General features: G+C 35.7%; 1 protein-coding gene across 3 annotated transcripts in view; it reads left to right on the plus strand.

Annotated features, from left to right (window-relative positions):
- LOC136026165 (adenylosuccinate lyase-like) overlaps positions 1-16115 on the plus strand; it is a 92791-nt gene that overhangs the window by 56554 nt on the left and 20122 nt on the right. For all 3 annotated transcript variants that reach the window (XM_065702484.1, XM_065702491.1, XM_065702499.1), the window contains exon 8: positions 11625-11805. In XM_065702484.1, the coding sequence (XP_065558556.1) occupies positions 11625-11805 (181 nt within the window). The remainder of the gene's footprint in view (positions 1-11624; positions 11806-16115) is intronic.

Genomic DNA, 16115 nt, shown 5'->3' on the forward strand with positions numbered 1-16115 from the left:
TTCTGGCAAAAAATACAAAATTCCACATTATTGTATATAGGAGCTTGAAACTTCTACAATAGGGTTTTCTCATACACTGAATCTGATGGTGTGATTTTCGTTAAGATCCTATGACTTTTAGGGGGCGTTACCCCCTATTTTCTAAAATAAGGCAAATTTTCTCAGGCTCGTAACTTTTGATGGGTAAGACTAAACTTGGTGAAACTTATATATTTAAAATCTGCATTAAAATGTGATTGTTTTGATGTAGCTATTGGTATCAAAATTCCATTTTTTAGAGTTTTGGTTACTATTGAGCCGGGTCGCTCCTTACTGTTCGTTACCACGAACTGTTTGACCAGTCCGTTTTTTTCAGTGTCTGATTTTAAGATTTTAATTCTCAAAAATGTTTGCAATTAAGGTCAACTAAGAGTTGAGAAATTGAAATGACATTTAAAAAGCATCGGAATGTGCGGGATCTATTCTATTTTATTTCTTTCAAAATAATAATTTCACATGGGGCGTTTTCTCTGAGAAGAGAAATGATCTTTTGCCTTGAGTCTCTATTTGAAGAAAAAAAAAAACTCTTCAGACAAATTCTACCTCCTTGTCATAAAAAAAAACATTCAAAAACCATAGCCTGATAGACAATCTTTGGAAGAGATCGAAAAGAAAATCAAGGCACATATTCCAGTTGACGAGTGATTCTATTCCGAAATTTCGTAGTTTTGTTTTAATACCTCGTAAACAAGAAACCTATGAATTTTTAAAGCGCTGAAACACAACCAACTAGCATTTTCAGAGTTCCTACGACAGAACATGCAGGGTATAAAATATTTCAATCTGACCGTAAGCTTTAGGAACTTGTTTATAACCCTTTCATTTTAAAAATTACTGTATACACAGACTGATTCACAGCGGTAAATTGTGTTCTTTTTTAGAGGGGAGGGGGTGAAAATTTAGTAGGAAATTGGGATTACAACTTTTAAATGTAGGCCTAGTTTATGTAATTTTGTGAAGCTTTACTCGACATATTCTTATAAACGTAAGTTAAAGCTGAAACAAATTAAGCTGTACAAACCCCATGAGGAAAATAGTAGATTTCCCACCCCTTCCCCATACCTAATGTACCGCTATTGATCTAGAATAGGATTTCTAGCAAAAAAGGGATAGTAGTTGCTTTATCGCTTCAAAACTTGTATTACCAATGAGAACATAGTTTTACGATCAGCTGAGCTATTTCGAGCGTAAGCTTTTATCCAAGGGGACTCCAAACAGTCAAAATGTCACATATTTGTTCTGTCGCGTAGAATGTAAATAAGTAAAAAGGGACATATTCCTTCGTATTTATAACGCAGGTTTTGTGTGACGTGGCAAGTGAAAATTCCTCTTATCTGTTTCGGGTATGAACTGATGTTCTTGACTTCTGTGACTTGTGCTAAATCTTAGGCTTTTTCTGGCCTCTTTTAGATTTTTCTTGACTTTCCCTAACTCTTCTTCGGATTACAGATTGCTCCAATCTTGCTTCAGCATGTAATTCGCTTCAGAATATTCCGCAAATAGCTAGATTCTCTGTAGTTTTTTAATCTGAATATATATTTTTAAGAATAAGTGTTTTATTATGTTTGAAAAATTTGATTTTTCTTAGCTTCACTACAATGTTATGTGCAAGACCTTTGAAGTTACTACCATCCAATTCCTATAATTTCTATCCATCGTATGCTACCCTTGGCATTTATTATGGTAATTTAAACCAAAACTTTCTGTTAAAGAACAAAGAAGTTTATTCCAGCACATAAGTTTGCGCTATTCCAAAAGTTGAAGGAGCGTTACTTACTACTACTACTACTATTAATAACTCACTGCAGCACCAAGCCGCCTGAGGCCAACACAGCTACGCACGCTCCTCCTCCAACCTGATCTATTTAAAGCCTCCCTCTTTACACCCTCCCAGGAAGTTCCCATTTCCTTTAAATCTTTATTTATGACATCCTCCCAACCCAGAAAAGGACGACCTGCTTTCCGTGTAGCCCCAGACGGTTGGCCAAAAAGGACAATCTTCGGTAATCTGTCATCCTTCATCCGTAGAACGTGGCCTAGCCATCTCAACCTTTCTTTCATTATAGCCCCAGAAAGCGGGATTGAACCACACTTTTCGTACAACCTACTGTTTGAAATACGGTCAGTCAGCAGTTTTTGGCTAATGGTGGGACTGGACATGATTCATTCCCTTAGATACCAGAGGGATAAAGTTTGCCAGGTACATATCCTCTGAAAAGTTTCATTAAAAATCATCCCGTTTCCTGATCCTCTTTCTTCACAATTTGCTTTTAAAGCTTTCTTCAAACCTTTACAATCTTCAAAATCTTGGTCAGAAACTTGGCTAAAATGAAAAACAGTCTAAAATGTTTAAAATTGGCTAAAATGTCTTACCATGTTTAATCGGTAGTGCATTCAGAAAAATATACATAGAAGGGGGGTGGGGGTAATTCTGTACTAACAACTTGGTATTTGTCTTATGTAAAAAGTGGCCTTTATTTAGGAGCACTTTGTGTCCTGCCAGGGTTCTCCGTGATAGTTGGCTGAAAAAAAACATTTACATCATAAGAAGTATTTAAATTAAACCTTTGGTCATTTTTATACAGACAGAATAAGAAAAGCTGGATATTCCTGTGCATAATTGCTCGTTGGATATTGAAGTGGTAAACATAGATGCCACTAGATTCTAAGAATTAATAATGACTGCTGGGATCACGATACATAGATGCCACTAGATTCTAAGAATTAATAATGACTGCTGGAATCACGATACATAGATGCCACTAGATTCTAACAATTAATAATGACTGCTGGGATCACGATACATAGATGCCACTAGATTCTAAGAATTAATAATGACTGCTGGAACCACGATACATAGATGCCACTATATTCTAAGAATTAATAATGACTGCTGGAATCACGATACATAGATGCCACTAGATTCTAAGAATTAATAATGACTGCTGGAATCACGATACATAGATGCCACTAAATTCTAAGAATTAATAATGACTGCTGGAATCACGATACATAGATGCCACTAGATTCTAAGAATTAATAATGACTGCTGGAATCACGATACATAGATGCCACTAGATTCTAAGAATTAATAATGACTGCTGGAATCATGATACATAGATGCCACTAGATTCTAAGAAATAATAATGACTGCTGGAATCACGATACATAGATGCCACTGGATTCTAAGAATTAATAATGACTGCTGGAATCACGATACACCGCTCTTATAGGTGTTGAACTGATAAAATTTTATTCTGGAAGAACTTGGTACATTCTTCTATCAAATGGTTTCGGGTTCGACTCGTATTGGCTAACTCTGCAGCATAGTGTTCGGTGGTTGGAATTGTTTGGGGTGAACGGATCTTCGACCCTGCGAAGTAAGATATAAAGATATACCGATTCATATAGAATAAGACCCCCAGTACTTGGCTTGTGCCTAATCTTGGGACAAATGTCCTTATCAAAAGTATCTGTCCTGCACATAAACAACAGGCTCTTAATCTTGGACATTATATAATTAGGGCGAAGGGACTGGTATTGACTGAACAAAATCTTGGTAAACTTTTGGTTTTTCAACATTTGAATTTGTTTAAAAATTTACTTCTATAGCCTAGTCTATTAAATCTCAATGATTCTATTTCACAACACTTGTCTTAGAATAAATCCGTCCAAGATTGACTCTGTCTGTGATTTAAAAATATTTTTCTGACTTTAATATCCCGTGTCTAAGATTAGGCAGCTTTCTAAGATTATCCCCAAGCTTTAAATGTGTATCTAAGATTAGACCCTGCTTTTGTCTATCAGTATATTTTAAATTTTGAGTGTCGTATATGGTTATATCTACTTATTCAGAAGATTTTCGCAAATTCTTTGATGAAACAATCCACTTTTTAAGGGGTATAATGCATATTTTGGATTGATTTAACGATTGAAGTGATGATTAGCTGTCGGGCTACTGGGTATCTTACCCTACATTAATTAGTCAATTCGTGTATTTTTAAAATCAAATTTGGGGACTGTCTTTCTGGCTCTAATGATGGCTGCAGTCTTGCTATATTGCCCCTATGTTAATTCTTGAATTTGTAAAAATCGAATTTGGCTTTAATTCGAATTCGGCTTTAATGATGGGTCGTGTCTTGCTATATTAACCCGTGTCAATTCGTGGATTTTTAAATCGAATTCGACTCTTGTCTTGCTGGCTCTAATAAAGTGTATTTGTGTTTGAAAAAACTTATAAATTGAAGCATGAACACTGAAACAATTAAAAGGAATAAGCGATATAAATGAATAAACTACAACGCAAATCTGTGCTATTTCGAGTTACTTAATTATGGCACCTTTCTGTGTGCATCTTACAAATGAAATTGGATGTTTGTTTTCTTTAAAATCTATTGAATTTAATTTTTTCTGTCCTGTTTATCCAGAAGAGAAATTGAAGAATAAAATGTCGAAAAAAGTTTTAATTTTTTTGGTAGTAGTGAACAAAATAGCTGTTGAGTGGAAGAATAATTTTTTTAAAAAATTTAGAATAATTTTTTGTTAAGGGTGGATAATTTCCAACGACAGATGCTACCAAATTTCAGAAGTTTAAATCTAGAGTATTACCCTTGCTGAACTGTTAAAATCTTGCATAAGATATTATTTTATCCCACATCTACCTTGATTTGAAAATTTTGATTTGGAACATATTAAGCTCATTGAATTTATCGATGGACTTGAGAATACTGAGTGTTTTTTCTAGCATTTCCATATATGTATGAAAATATGTCAGGAATTAAACCTTCGTATTTTTATAATTCATTTGATATGTCTTATATTGCGTACGCAGGCGGCCTGCTAGTTTTACGCTGAACCAAGTCTATGTTGGCATTATCTGTGCAACGTAGTTCTATAATGTTTCAGTATTTTGGTCTGTTTTTGAATGTAAATTGGTCTGTTTTTCAATGTTGCAAATATTTAGCTATCGATCCCAAATCATTAACTCACTATTTTGTCCTGTGGATCCTCAGTAATTCGCAATGCTATTATATTTGTTCTACACTCCCTTTTTGCGACTTCAGGTTCTCAGAGATGTTAAAGAATAGTTGAAGATTGGATATGCAAAAATTGTACCTAACCGTTGAAAGTATTCACGCCGAGCTTTAGCATATTGTGACCAGTCTGTCTTGTTTTTAAGTGGAATTTAGCCTATTAGTTATTTAATAAGTATTAAATAAAAAACAAAACAAGTTTTTTCTACTGAAAGTAAGGAGTGACATTAAAACTTAACACTAACAGAAATTATTCCGTATATGAATGGGACTTTCTCCTCCTCAGCGCTTCGCTCTTTAAGCTAAAGTTTGAATCCTTCTCAGAGGTCTCTCTTTTAAAACAATAAAAAAAATTCAGCGTTAAGAGTGAGAGGTTGAGGAGGGGAAGGTCCCTTTCATATACGGAATCATTTCTTTTCGTTTCAAGTTTTAATGTTGCTCCTTACTTTCAGTTGAATAAACTTTTTTAATTATTTAGTTTCTGATCGTTTTTTAAATAATGCCAAAAAATCTGACCGCACATCCATGGAGAAACCCCCTCAACATGGAAATATCCTCTAGACAATTCAATCCTGGTGAAAATTTACCCCGGACAATTACTCTTAATTAGTCCGCGCGTAAAATAGAGACGGAAAAGAGAAATCAAGACATATAAAAAGAATTTTGTATAAGAATTCCGGTATTCCCGCAGTGTATAATTTTCCCTGACAAGTTCACTCCCTGGAAACTTCCCTCCCCATGGAAAATTTCCCTGTGGAAAAACCTCCAGCAGAAGATTTATCCCCCCCACCCTAAAATGTATGCATGCATCCCAATAGCAATTACCATGTGTAAACAATAGGCAGATTTTTTAACTTAAAGACCTTTCCCTGGGGCTGGAGCTCGTGTTATACCCAAAGGCATAGTTATTGGGCCTTTCAACTATGGTGAACAAAATGGCTCAAAATTCTCAAAATTTTTATTGGAAGTTTTTAGGAAAACAGTGGTGGGGAGGTGGCCTAGTTGCCCTCCAATTATTTTGGTCACTTAAAAAGGACACTAGAGCTTTTAATTCCCGTTTTTATGAGCCCTCTTCTGATATTCTAGGACCATTGGGTTGTTACGGTTATCTCTGGGAAAAACTAACAAAAAAAAAACACAAAAAAACAACAAATAAACAGGCAGCCGTGATCTTTCTTCTTGCAAAAATACAAAATTCCACATTTTCGTGGTAACGAACTGTAGTAAGGAGCGACCCGGCTCAATAGTAACCAAAACTCTAAAAACTGGAATTTTGATACCAATAGCTACATCAAAAGAATCGCATTTTAATGCTGGTTTTAAATATATGAGTTTCATCAAGTTTAGTCTTACCCATCAAAAGTTACGAGCCTTAGAAAATTTGCGTTATTTTAGAAAATAGGGGGAAACGCCCCCTAAAAGTCATAGAATCTTAACGCAAATCACACCATCAGATTCAGCGTATCAGAGAACCTTACTGTAGAAGTTTCGAGCTCCTATCTACAAAAATGTGGAATTTTGCATTTTTTGCCAGAAGGCAGATCACGGATGCGTGTTTATTTGTTTTTTTGATGTTTTTTTTTCCCAGGGGTGATCGTATCGACCCAGTTGTCCTAGAATGTTGCACGAGGGCTCATTCTAACAGAAATGAAAAGTTCTAGTGTCCTTTTTAAGTGACAAAAAAAATTGCAGGGCACCTAGGCCCCCTCCCACGCTAATTATTTTCCCAAAGTCAACGGATCAAAATTCTGAGATAGCCATTTTATTCAGCGTAGTCGAAAAACCTTATAACTATGTCTTTGGGGACGACTTACTCCCCCACAGTCCCCGTGGGAGGGGCAACAAGTTACAAACTTTGACCTGTGCTTACATATAGTAATGGTTATTGGGAAGTATACAGGCGTTTTCAGGAGGATTTTTTTGGTTTGGGGGAGGGGTTGAGAAGAGGGAGATATGCTGGGGGAACTTTCCTTCGAGAATTTGTAATGGGAGAAGAAAATTTCCATGAAGGGAGAGCAGGATTTACTAGCATTATTAAAAAAAAACAATTAAAAAATAAAAGTGAAAAAGCTTTTTCAGCTGGAAGTAAGGAACAGCAATAAAACTTAAAACAAACAGAAATTATTACCCATATGAGGGCCTCACCTCCTTCTAATACCTCGCTCTTTACGCTAAAGTATTTTCAGTAATTTCAACTACTTATTCTACGGCTTTTGTGATTCAGGGGGTCATTCTTAATGAATTGGGATAAAATTTAAGCTTTAGTGTAAAGAGCGAGGTACTGACGATGGGGCGAATCCCCTCATATATGTAATAAAAACATGAGAATACAAAAGTTCTTTACGTAAGCTAATTTATAAGTTACGTAAATCTTTTACCAATAAAAAGATTCGTAAAGAATTAAAAGTTCTAGTTGCCTTTTTAATTAACCAAAAAATCGGGAGGCAACTAGGCTTCGTCCCCCGCTCTTTTTTTCTCAAAATCATTCGATCAAAATTATGAGAAAGCCATTGAGCAAAAAAAAAAAAATATATGCAAATTTCGTTTTGATTATTCCTCTGCGGAGAACCAAAATCAAAACATGCATTGATTCAAAAACGTTCAGAAATTAAATAAAAAAAACAAGTTTTTTTAACTGAAAGTAAAGAGCGACATTAAAACTTAAAACGCACAGAAATTACTTCGTAAATGAAAGAGGCTGCTTCCTCATCAATGCCCCGCTCTTTACGCTAAAGTTTTTTACTGTTTTAAAAAGAAGAATTGAGAGAAAGAGTCAAACTTTAGCGTAAAGAGCGGGGCGTTGATGAGGAAGCAGCCTCTTTCATATACGAAGTAATTTCTGTGCGTTTTAAGTTTTAATGTCGCTCCTTAGCTTCAGTTAAAAAAACTTGTTTTTTTTATTTAATTGTATGTAGGAGCTTGAAACTTCTACAGTAGGGTTCTCTGATACGTTGAATCTGATGCTATAATTTTCGTTAAGGCTCTATGACTTTTATTAGTTGTTTTCCCCTTTTTCCGAAATTGAGGCAAATTTTCTCGGTAACTTGGTGGGTGTGACTAAACTTTTTGAAACTTACAGATTTCAAATCAGCATAAGAATCCGATTCTTTTGATGTATCTATTTGTATCAAAATTCTGTTTTTTAGAGTTTCGGTTACTGTTGAGCCGGGTCGCTTCTTACTTACAGTTCGTTACCATGAACTTTTTGATGATTTGCGCCAGATCCTTATTGCTTATTTTAGACATTGCAAATTTTTATTTTACCTTCCCAGTTCATACCGTAATACGCGTAATATTGAGGGGTATGGTGCTACCGACATTATCCAATCGTTTGAATTACTTAGTCCTAATTTAACAAGACATGCCTATGTGGCCCTAGGCCCTAGGCCCAAGCTATAACATTATCCTTGTGTTTTTGTCTGTGATTAAGGTTTAAGTTATCTATGTCTGTTTATTTGATTTTCTTCCTTTTTTGTGTAATTTACTCCTCTTGTTTTATTATAAAAGTGGGTTATAAATGAATTATTATCATTATTACTATTTAAATTTAACATAACTTAATTACTGTTTTCAATCTTTGTTGGTTTAGATAATTGTTATATCCACAAAAATAGTTGAATCAACAAGATGCCGCTTCTATATTATTAATCCAATTGGTATTTTCGAAGACCATATTGCCTGTTCATGACGTATAAATAACAGTTCAATAGGGAAACTTCATTTATTTGATATTGAAACAGAAAAAAATTATATTAAATATATTACAAAATATTACATTAAACATATCACAAAATATTAAACTTATTACAAAAACAAAATTAAACTAGACCTACGTTGCCCGGAAAAAGGAAAGTGTTGTGGCAACCTTTGTTCGGCTTCGCCGATTAAAGTGTTGCGAGCGCATGTAATACGTGCAGTGTTGCAGAGCAACAAAGTGTTGCTCTCGCAACACTTTGGTTTTGTTTAATAACATGATTAAAGGCTATTCCTCAGCGTTGGGAAAAAAACAACAAAATAGTATCGAAAGAAGGGACTAAATTGACTTTGCAACCTGTTGAACTTTATCCTTGTCAATCGTAGACATCGTGACGGATGGAAACTCGGAACAATATCTTGTATAATCTAGTTGGTATTATAAAGCTATCCCTAACTTTTCAGGATCAAAATACCATAGATGACATTCCATTAATTATTACGAAACTATCTCATTGTTTTACATTCTCGTTTGTGCTTGTTTCTTCACTATCGGTTAAATGATGAAGTTGACAGCCTATCGAAGTTTTTAAAACGGTACGTTCAAACAAGAACGCAATCAGTTATTAAATAAAAAAAACAAGTTTTTTCAACTGAAAGTAAGGAGCGACATTAAAACTTAAAACGAACAGAAATTACTTCGTATATGAAAGGGGCTGCTTCCTCATCAACGCCCCGCTCTTTACGCTAAAGTTTTTTACTGTTTTAAAAAGAAGAGTTGAGAGAAAGAGTCAAACTTGAGTGTAAAGAACGGGGCGTTGATGAGGAAGCAGCCCCTTTCATATACGAAGTAATTTCTGTCCGTTTTAAGTTTTAATGTCGCTTCTTACTTTCAGTTGAAAAAACTTGTTTTTTTATGTAATTTCTGAACGTTTTTGAATCAATGCATGTTTGGATTTTGGCTCTCCGCAGAGGAATAATTAAAACGAAATTTGCATATTTTTTTTGGATAAATGGCTTTCTCATAATTTTGATCGAATGATTTTGATAAGAAAAAGAGCGGGGGAGGAACCCTAGATGCCCTCCAATTTTTTGGTTAATTAATAAGGCAACTAGAACTTTTAATTTTTTACGAATCTTTTTATTAGTAAAAGATATAATTTTGTCCCAATTCATTAAGAATGACCCCTGAATCACAAAAGCCGTAAAATAAATAGTTGGCATTACTAAAAATACTTTAGCGTAAAGAGTATTAGGAGGAGGTGAGCCCTTCATATGGGTAATAATTTCTGTTCGTTTTAAGTTTTAATGCTGCTCCCTACTGCCAGCTGAAAACACTTTTTCATATTTATTTTTTCATTGTTTTTTTTTTTAAGTAATCCTAGTAAATCCTGCGCTCCCTTCATGGAAATTTTCTTCCCCCATGACAAATTCCTCGATGGAAAGCTCCCCCAGAATATCCCCCTCTTGTCAACCCCTCCCCCAACCAAAAAATCCTCCTGAAAACGCATCTACACTTCCCAATAACCTTTACTATATGTAAGCACTGGTCTAAGTTTGTAACTTGTAGCCCCTCCCACGAGGACTCTGGGGGAGTAAGTCGTCTCCAAAGACATAGTTATAAGGTTTTTCGACTACGCTGAATAAAATGGCTATCTCAGAATTTTGATCCGTTGACTTTGGGAAAATAATTAGCGTGGCAGTGGGCCTAGATGCCCTCCAATTTTTTGGTCACTTAAAAAGGGCACTAGAAATTTTCATTTCCGTTAGAATGAGCCCTCTTGCGACATTCTAGGACCACTTGGTCAATACGATGACCCCTGGAAAAAATAAACACGCACCCGTGATTTGTCTTCTGGCAAAAAATACGAAATTCCACATTTTTGTAGATAGGAGCTTGAAATTTTTGCTATAGTTTTCTCTGATATGCTGAATAAGATGGTGTGATTTTCGTTAAGATTCTATGACTTTTAGGAGGTGTTTCCCCCTATTTTCCAAAATAAGGCAAATTTTCTCAGGCTCGTAACTTTTGATGACAAAGACTAAATTTGATGAAACTTATATATTTATAATCAGCATTAAAAAATCCGATTCTTTTGATGTATCTTTTAGCATAAAATTCTGTTTTTTAGAGTTTCGTTTACTATTGAGCCGGGTCGCTCAGAACTGTTTGATTAGGCACATCTAATACAATTTCTCTACTGCAATTCCCAGTTCGAAAAACTGAATGATAAACTCAGCTGAAATCACGAACAGAAATGGGTGGAAATAATAGACGGCAGCACTTTGGACTCGTGGGAAAATGCCACATTTTTGCTTTTGTAAATTTTTCTATTTATCACTCAAAGAAGATATATTGGCTGTGGGGCCGGGTAACTGCTGCATATATTTAAAACTTATAGATTTTAGTCCATCTTCGATTTGAAAGTCCTGCCTGCCTGCTTGCCTGCTAGAACGGATCTTTCCACTCGAAAGCAGAAAAATGGTTTGATGAAACGAAAGCTTGGATGCACAACTTCAGATACTCCTCTCTTACATAGGCTATATAACTCCACTTCACTTCGCATACCATAGGCTCTGGCTCGTAGACAAGCAAAAACCATTCTTTTTGGCCCCAGGCAAGAGTTCTGCGGAGCTTTCCAAAATATAATGTCGTATTCATCAATCCGGCCTGAGGTCCACACTTTCCGCAAAAACCGCACAGGTTAGACCCTTACCAGTTTCCAGGAATAAGCTGAGATCGGCGGCATAGAAAAAAAACTGGGACAAAACCAAAGTGTTGGTCACGCAACACAATTAACAGTTATTGAACTGTTATCTATTAATCCAGTGAGTACTTAATTGAAGTTTTCGTTTTAGGCGGATAACACTTTCTGAGGCATTTTTAACTGCAGATGCTGCTCTTCGAATACTACAAAATATTAGTGAAGGTATTGTTGTCTATCCAAAGATTATTGAATCCAGAATAGCTCAAGAACTACCCTTCCTTGTTACGGAGAACATAATTATGGTAATGGTGGAGGCTGGTGGAAACAGACAAGTAAGTGTAGGCAGTTATGCAGTGTGAGTATTGTAGTGTTAGTGAGTTTTGGTGTGAGTATAGTAGTAGGTATATGTAAACAGTACTGAATATTATTAAATTTTGTTGGTGTGAGTGTACGATTAAGTGTAGGCCGTTAAGGCGTGAACATCGTATTGTCTTTTCTTGAAGGAGATCCCAGGTAATGATCCTTGAAAGTTTCAAGCCAATTGTAAAAAAATTGCTCTTACCTGGGCCGTCATTTTGAGGCGAGTCTATGGCCCCGAAGCGAAATTTTTCTCATAAACTAAGATCTGCTTCCCCATGGACATGTGGTTTTAGGGTCCATCCAGAAAGAAAGTTTATTGGTCTGATATAGAGTTACAAGCTCTGGAAACAGTCCCCTTTCACAAACAACACATTTTTTTTATTTATTTGTTTATGTTTTAATTCGGTTCCCTGTGACTTTCAGTTATAAGCTTCTAACCAATAGGAAAATATTTTCTAGCCCCAGTTTTGTGGTCCCATGTCTCCAATTTATTTTCCTCATACTGTATTTCTTTATGTAATGTTATTTATTTAAGTTATTTATGGTTTCCTTTAGTTTTACCACTTTGTATAGTGAAATTAAATTGATTGATTTTTTTTTTATTCATCTCAGGCTCCGGTTTGTTTGAGCATGAACCCGAACGGCTTAATTCATCTCTGTGTACACAATAGTTTGAAGGAACTTTAAAATTAATAACGATGACAACTCTTGTTTATATGGAAAAAAATAAAATAAGTGGAAAAGTATAGATCTTAGTAACGAAAAATTGGATTCTTGAAAGTAGTTTTTAGAAACTTGAATCTTGTCCAATTAAAACTAATATGATGCCGACTGTCGCTTATCAGCTGGTACTGGCTGATAACAGTTGCCATCAAAGGCCTTGTGTGCTACCCTCATAAAAAAAAAAAAAAAAAAACATCACGAGGCCTTTTTACCTAACATACTTGAAGTCTCGGAATTTGAATTTAAAGGCCAAAATTTTGTAAAGTTTTAAATAGCTATCTGAAATTTGGGAAAAACTTCTCCTAGCCTATATTTGGATTGAATATTAAGACTGTGTGGAAAGGATGGCAGATTCACCCTTGTTGTTGAAAAATCGTAAGTCTGTGGATAGATAATAGCAAAGAGCCATATTAAAATGAAAATAAATTACAATTAGCCTCAATTGAGCCCCCTATCCTTTGCTTTTCTCACTCTCTACGCTACATTTTAAATTGTGCTTACCGATTGCTTTTTCAAAACAACTTAACTTAAAGATTTTTGTTTAAAGTGAATAAGCAAAAATGAGCTGAATCATACTCGAAAGATTGTGATACAAAATTTAGATTTTAGGGGGAAATAATGGTAATAAGTGAAAATACAGTTCCGTTAATTCACAAAAACTTAGGGAGCAGAACAAAATGTATTTTTCAAAATCTAGGGGTGGACTTGTCATTTTTTTCAAATTTTCAATTAAGACACCAAAAATAGATATTTTTCATGAAAATTCACTCCCCCCCAAAAAAAGGGGTAATTTTCAAACCTAGGGAAGGGGCAAACAGATATATGGGGAATTCACGTGCTCCCCCCTCAAATGATGCCCTTGAGAAAGGTGAGGGTGTGACAGTTCCATTTATTTATGATAATTTATGTTCATTTAAAATTATAATGTTGCTCTTTACTGTCATGTAAAAACGCAAGTTTTATAAAGTTAATTTTTAGACAAAATCCTACTCCGTCAACATTGCTATCATGGAGAGCTGATTTTCTATTTCCTCATTTCATTTAATTTGCCTGACAAATTAACCTACTTAAGAATGACGAATTTAATTTGTCCAGAAAAATAAAACTTAAAAATAGGGCTTTCATGCCCGGGTCATGCTGTAGTTACGCGTTTCAGCCAATTGCGTATCCATTTGTAATATTTTGAGTTAAACATTGTTCAGGTTTCAAGCTTAAGATTTGTGACTGACCAATCCAATCTAATGCTTACAGCATACTTTTTTTAAACTAGGAAAGGTAAAAGCTTGGAACTTCAGTTTTTCTGTGTGTAACATGGTGCGTGATTCATCAGTCGTTTAACTCAGCCCGTCCACCTTAACTCTCGTTTAACGTGTAATTCTCATTCAAGTCAACGCCATTGAACTCAACCCTTTAACTGAAACCCATGCACCTCCATCTCCGTTTGTGCGTGTTCTTTTTGGGCGAGCAAAGAAATGATACTTGGACTGTTGGGAACCTGTTGATACCTTTTTAGGGAACCAGGCTGTTTCTGTAATTTCTGACTGTGAATTTTTAATTTTAATTTTATGCTTTATGTGATTTTGTATCTTTGCTTTTTTTAAAGCATTACTTAATAGTTCAAATTAACGGAATTTGTAGTTTAAAATTAACACTTTGTACCTAAATCTGGTCGAGCTTTATTTTTTGGTGTGTCGTTTGGTTTTTATGGCACTTGGTATTTACCAAGTGACATATAGCGATCGCAAATTCTGTCGGTCTGTCTATCTGTCGGTCCCGGTTTTGCTAGTTTAGGCACTTCGGGCTAAGCTTGTACGATGAAATTTGGCAGGCGTATCAGGGACCAGACCAGATTAAATTAGAAATAGTCTTTTCCCCGATTTGACCATCCGGGGGGGGAGTGAGGGGGGGGACTGTTAATTTGGAAAAAATAGGAAAGGTGAGGTATTTTTAACTTACGAACGGTGATTGGATCTTAATGAGATTTGATATTTAGAAGGATATCGTGTCTCAGAGCTCTTATTTTAAATTCCGACCGGATCTGGTGATATTGGGGGGAGTTGGAGGGGAGACCTAAAATCTTGGAAAACGCTTAGAGTGGAGGGATCGGGACGAAACTTGGTGGTAAAAATATACACAAATCCTAGATACGTGATTGATATAACCGGAACAGATCTGCTCTCTTTAGGGGAGCTGGGGGGAGGGTTAATTCTGAAAAAATGAGGTATTTTTAACTTACGAAGGAGTGATCGGATCTTAATGAAATTTCATATGTAGAAGGACCTCGTAACTTAGATCTCTTATTTTAAATCTCGACCGGATCCAGTGTCATTGGGGGAGTCGGGGGGGGGAATCGAAATCTTGGAAAACGCTTAGAGTGGAGAGATCAGGATGAAACTTGGTGGGAGGAATAAGCAGAAGTACAAGATACGTGTCTGACACAACCGGACTGGATCTGCTCTCTTTAGGGGAGTTGGGGGGGGGGGTAATTAAGAAAAAAATGAAAAAATTAGGCATTTGTAACTTACGAACGGGTGATCAGATATTAATGAAATTTGATATTTAGAAGGATCTTGTGCTTCAGAGCCCTTAGTTTAAAATATCGACCTGATCTGGTGACATTGGGGGAGTTGGAGGGGGAAACCGGAAATCTTGCTCAGTGGAGAGATCGGGATGAAACTTGGTGGGTAGAGTAAGCAAATGTCATAGGTACGTGGTTGACGTAACCTGACTGAATCCAATTTCTTTGGAGGAGTTTGGGGGGGGGTGTTAACTAGGAAAAATTTGAAAAATTTAGGTATTTTTAACTTAAGAACAGGTGACCGGATCTTAATGAAATTTGATATTTAGAAGGAACTCATGTCTCAGAGCTCTTGTTTTAAATTCCGACCAGATCTGATGACATTGGTTTCAGCTGGAGGGGGAAACCGGAAATCTTGGAAAACGCTCAGAGTGGAGAGATCAGGATGAAACTTGGTGGGTAGAGTAAGCAAATGTCGAAGATACGTGATTGACGTAATCGGACTGGGTCTGCTCTCTTTGAGGAGTTAGGAGGACCAGTGCTTTGTCGAGTTCGGTGCTTCTGGACGTGCTAGGACGATGAAAATTCGATGGCATGTCAGGGACCTGCACAAATAGACTTGATAAAGTCTTCTTACCCGATTCGACCATCTGGGAGGCTGAAGGGAAAGATTGGGAAAATTGGGAAAGATGAGGTATTTTTAACTTACGAGTGGGTGATCGGATCTTAATGAAGTTTAATATTTAGAAAGACCTCATTTCTCTGATTCTTAGAATTTTGTTAGAGCTCATGCCATATAAGCTCTTGGAACCTCTGACCTCGTCACAAGTGTCATATGAGTTCTTTGCTGTTGTTTATGTTTAATTAAGATAGAAAGTATTCTTTTTTAAATTTGAATTTTCTTTTATTAGAAGGTGTTCTTTTTTATTTGAATTCAGCATATTTACCTTCGAATTTTTATTTTCAATAATTTTCTCTAAAATAATCTTCGATGTTGAAATATTAATAACAAAGCTTGTGCAAAATGTGTTATATTAAGGT

Source organism: Artemia franciscana, chromosome 1 (assembly GCF_032884065.1).
Source record: "Artemia franciscana chromosome 1, ASM3288406v1, whole genome shotgun sequence".
NCBI classification, from domain to species: Eukaryota; Metazoa; Arthropoda; class Branchiopoda; order Anostraca; family Artemiidae; genus Artemia; species Artemia franciscana.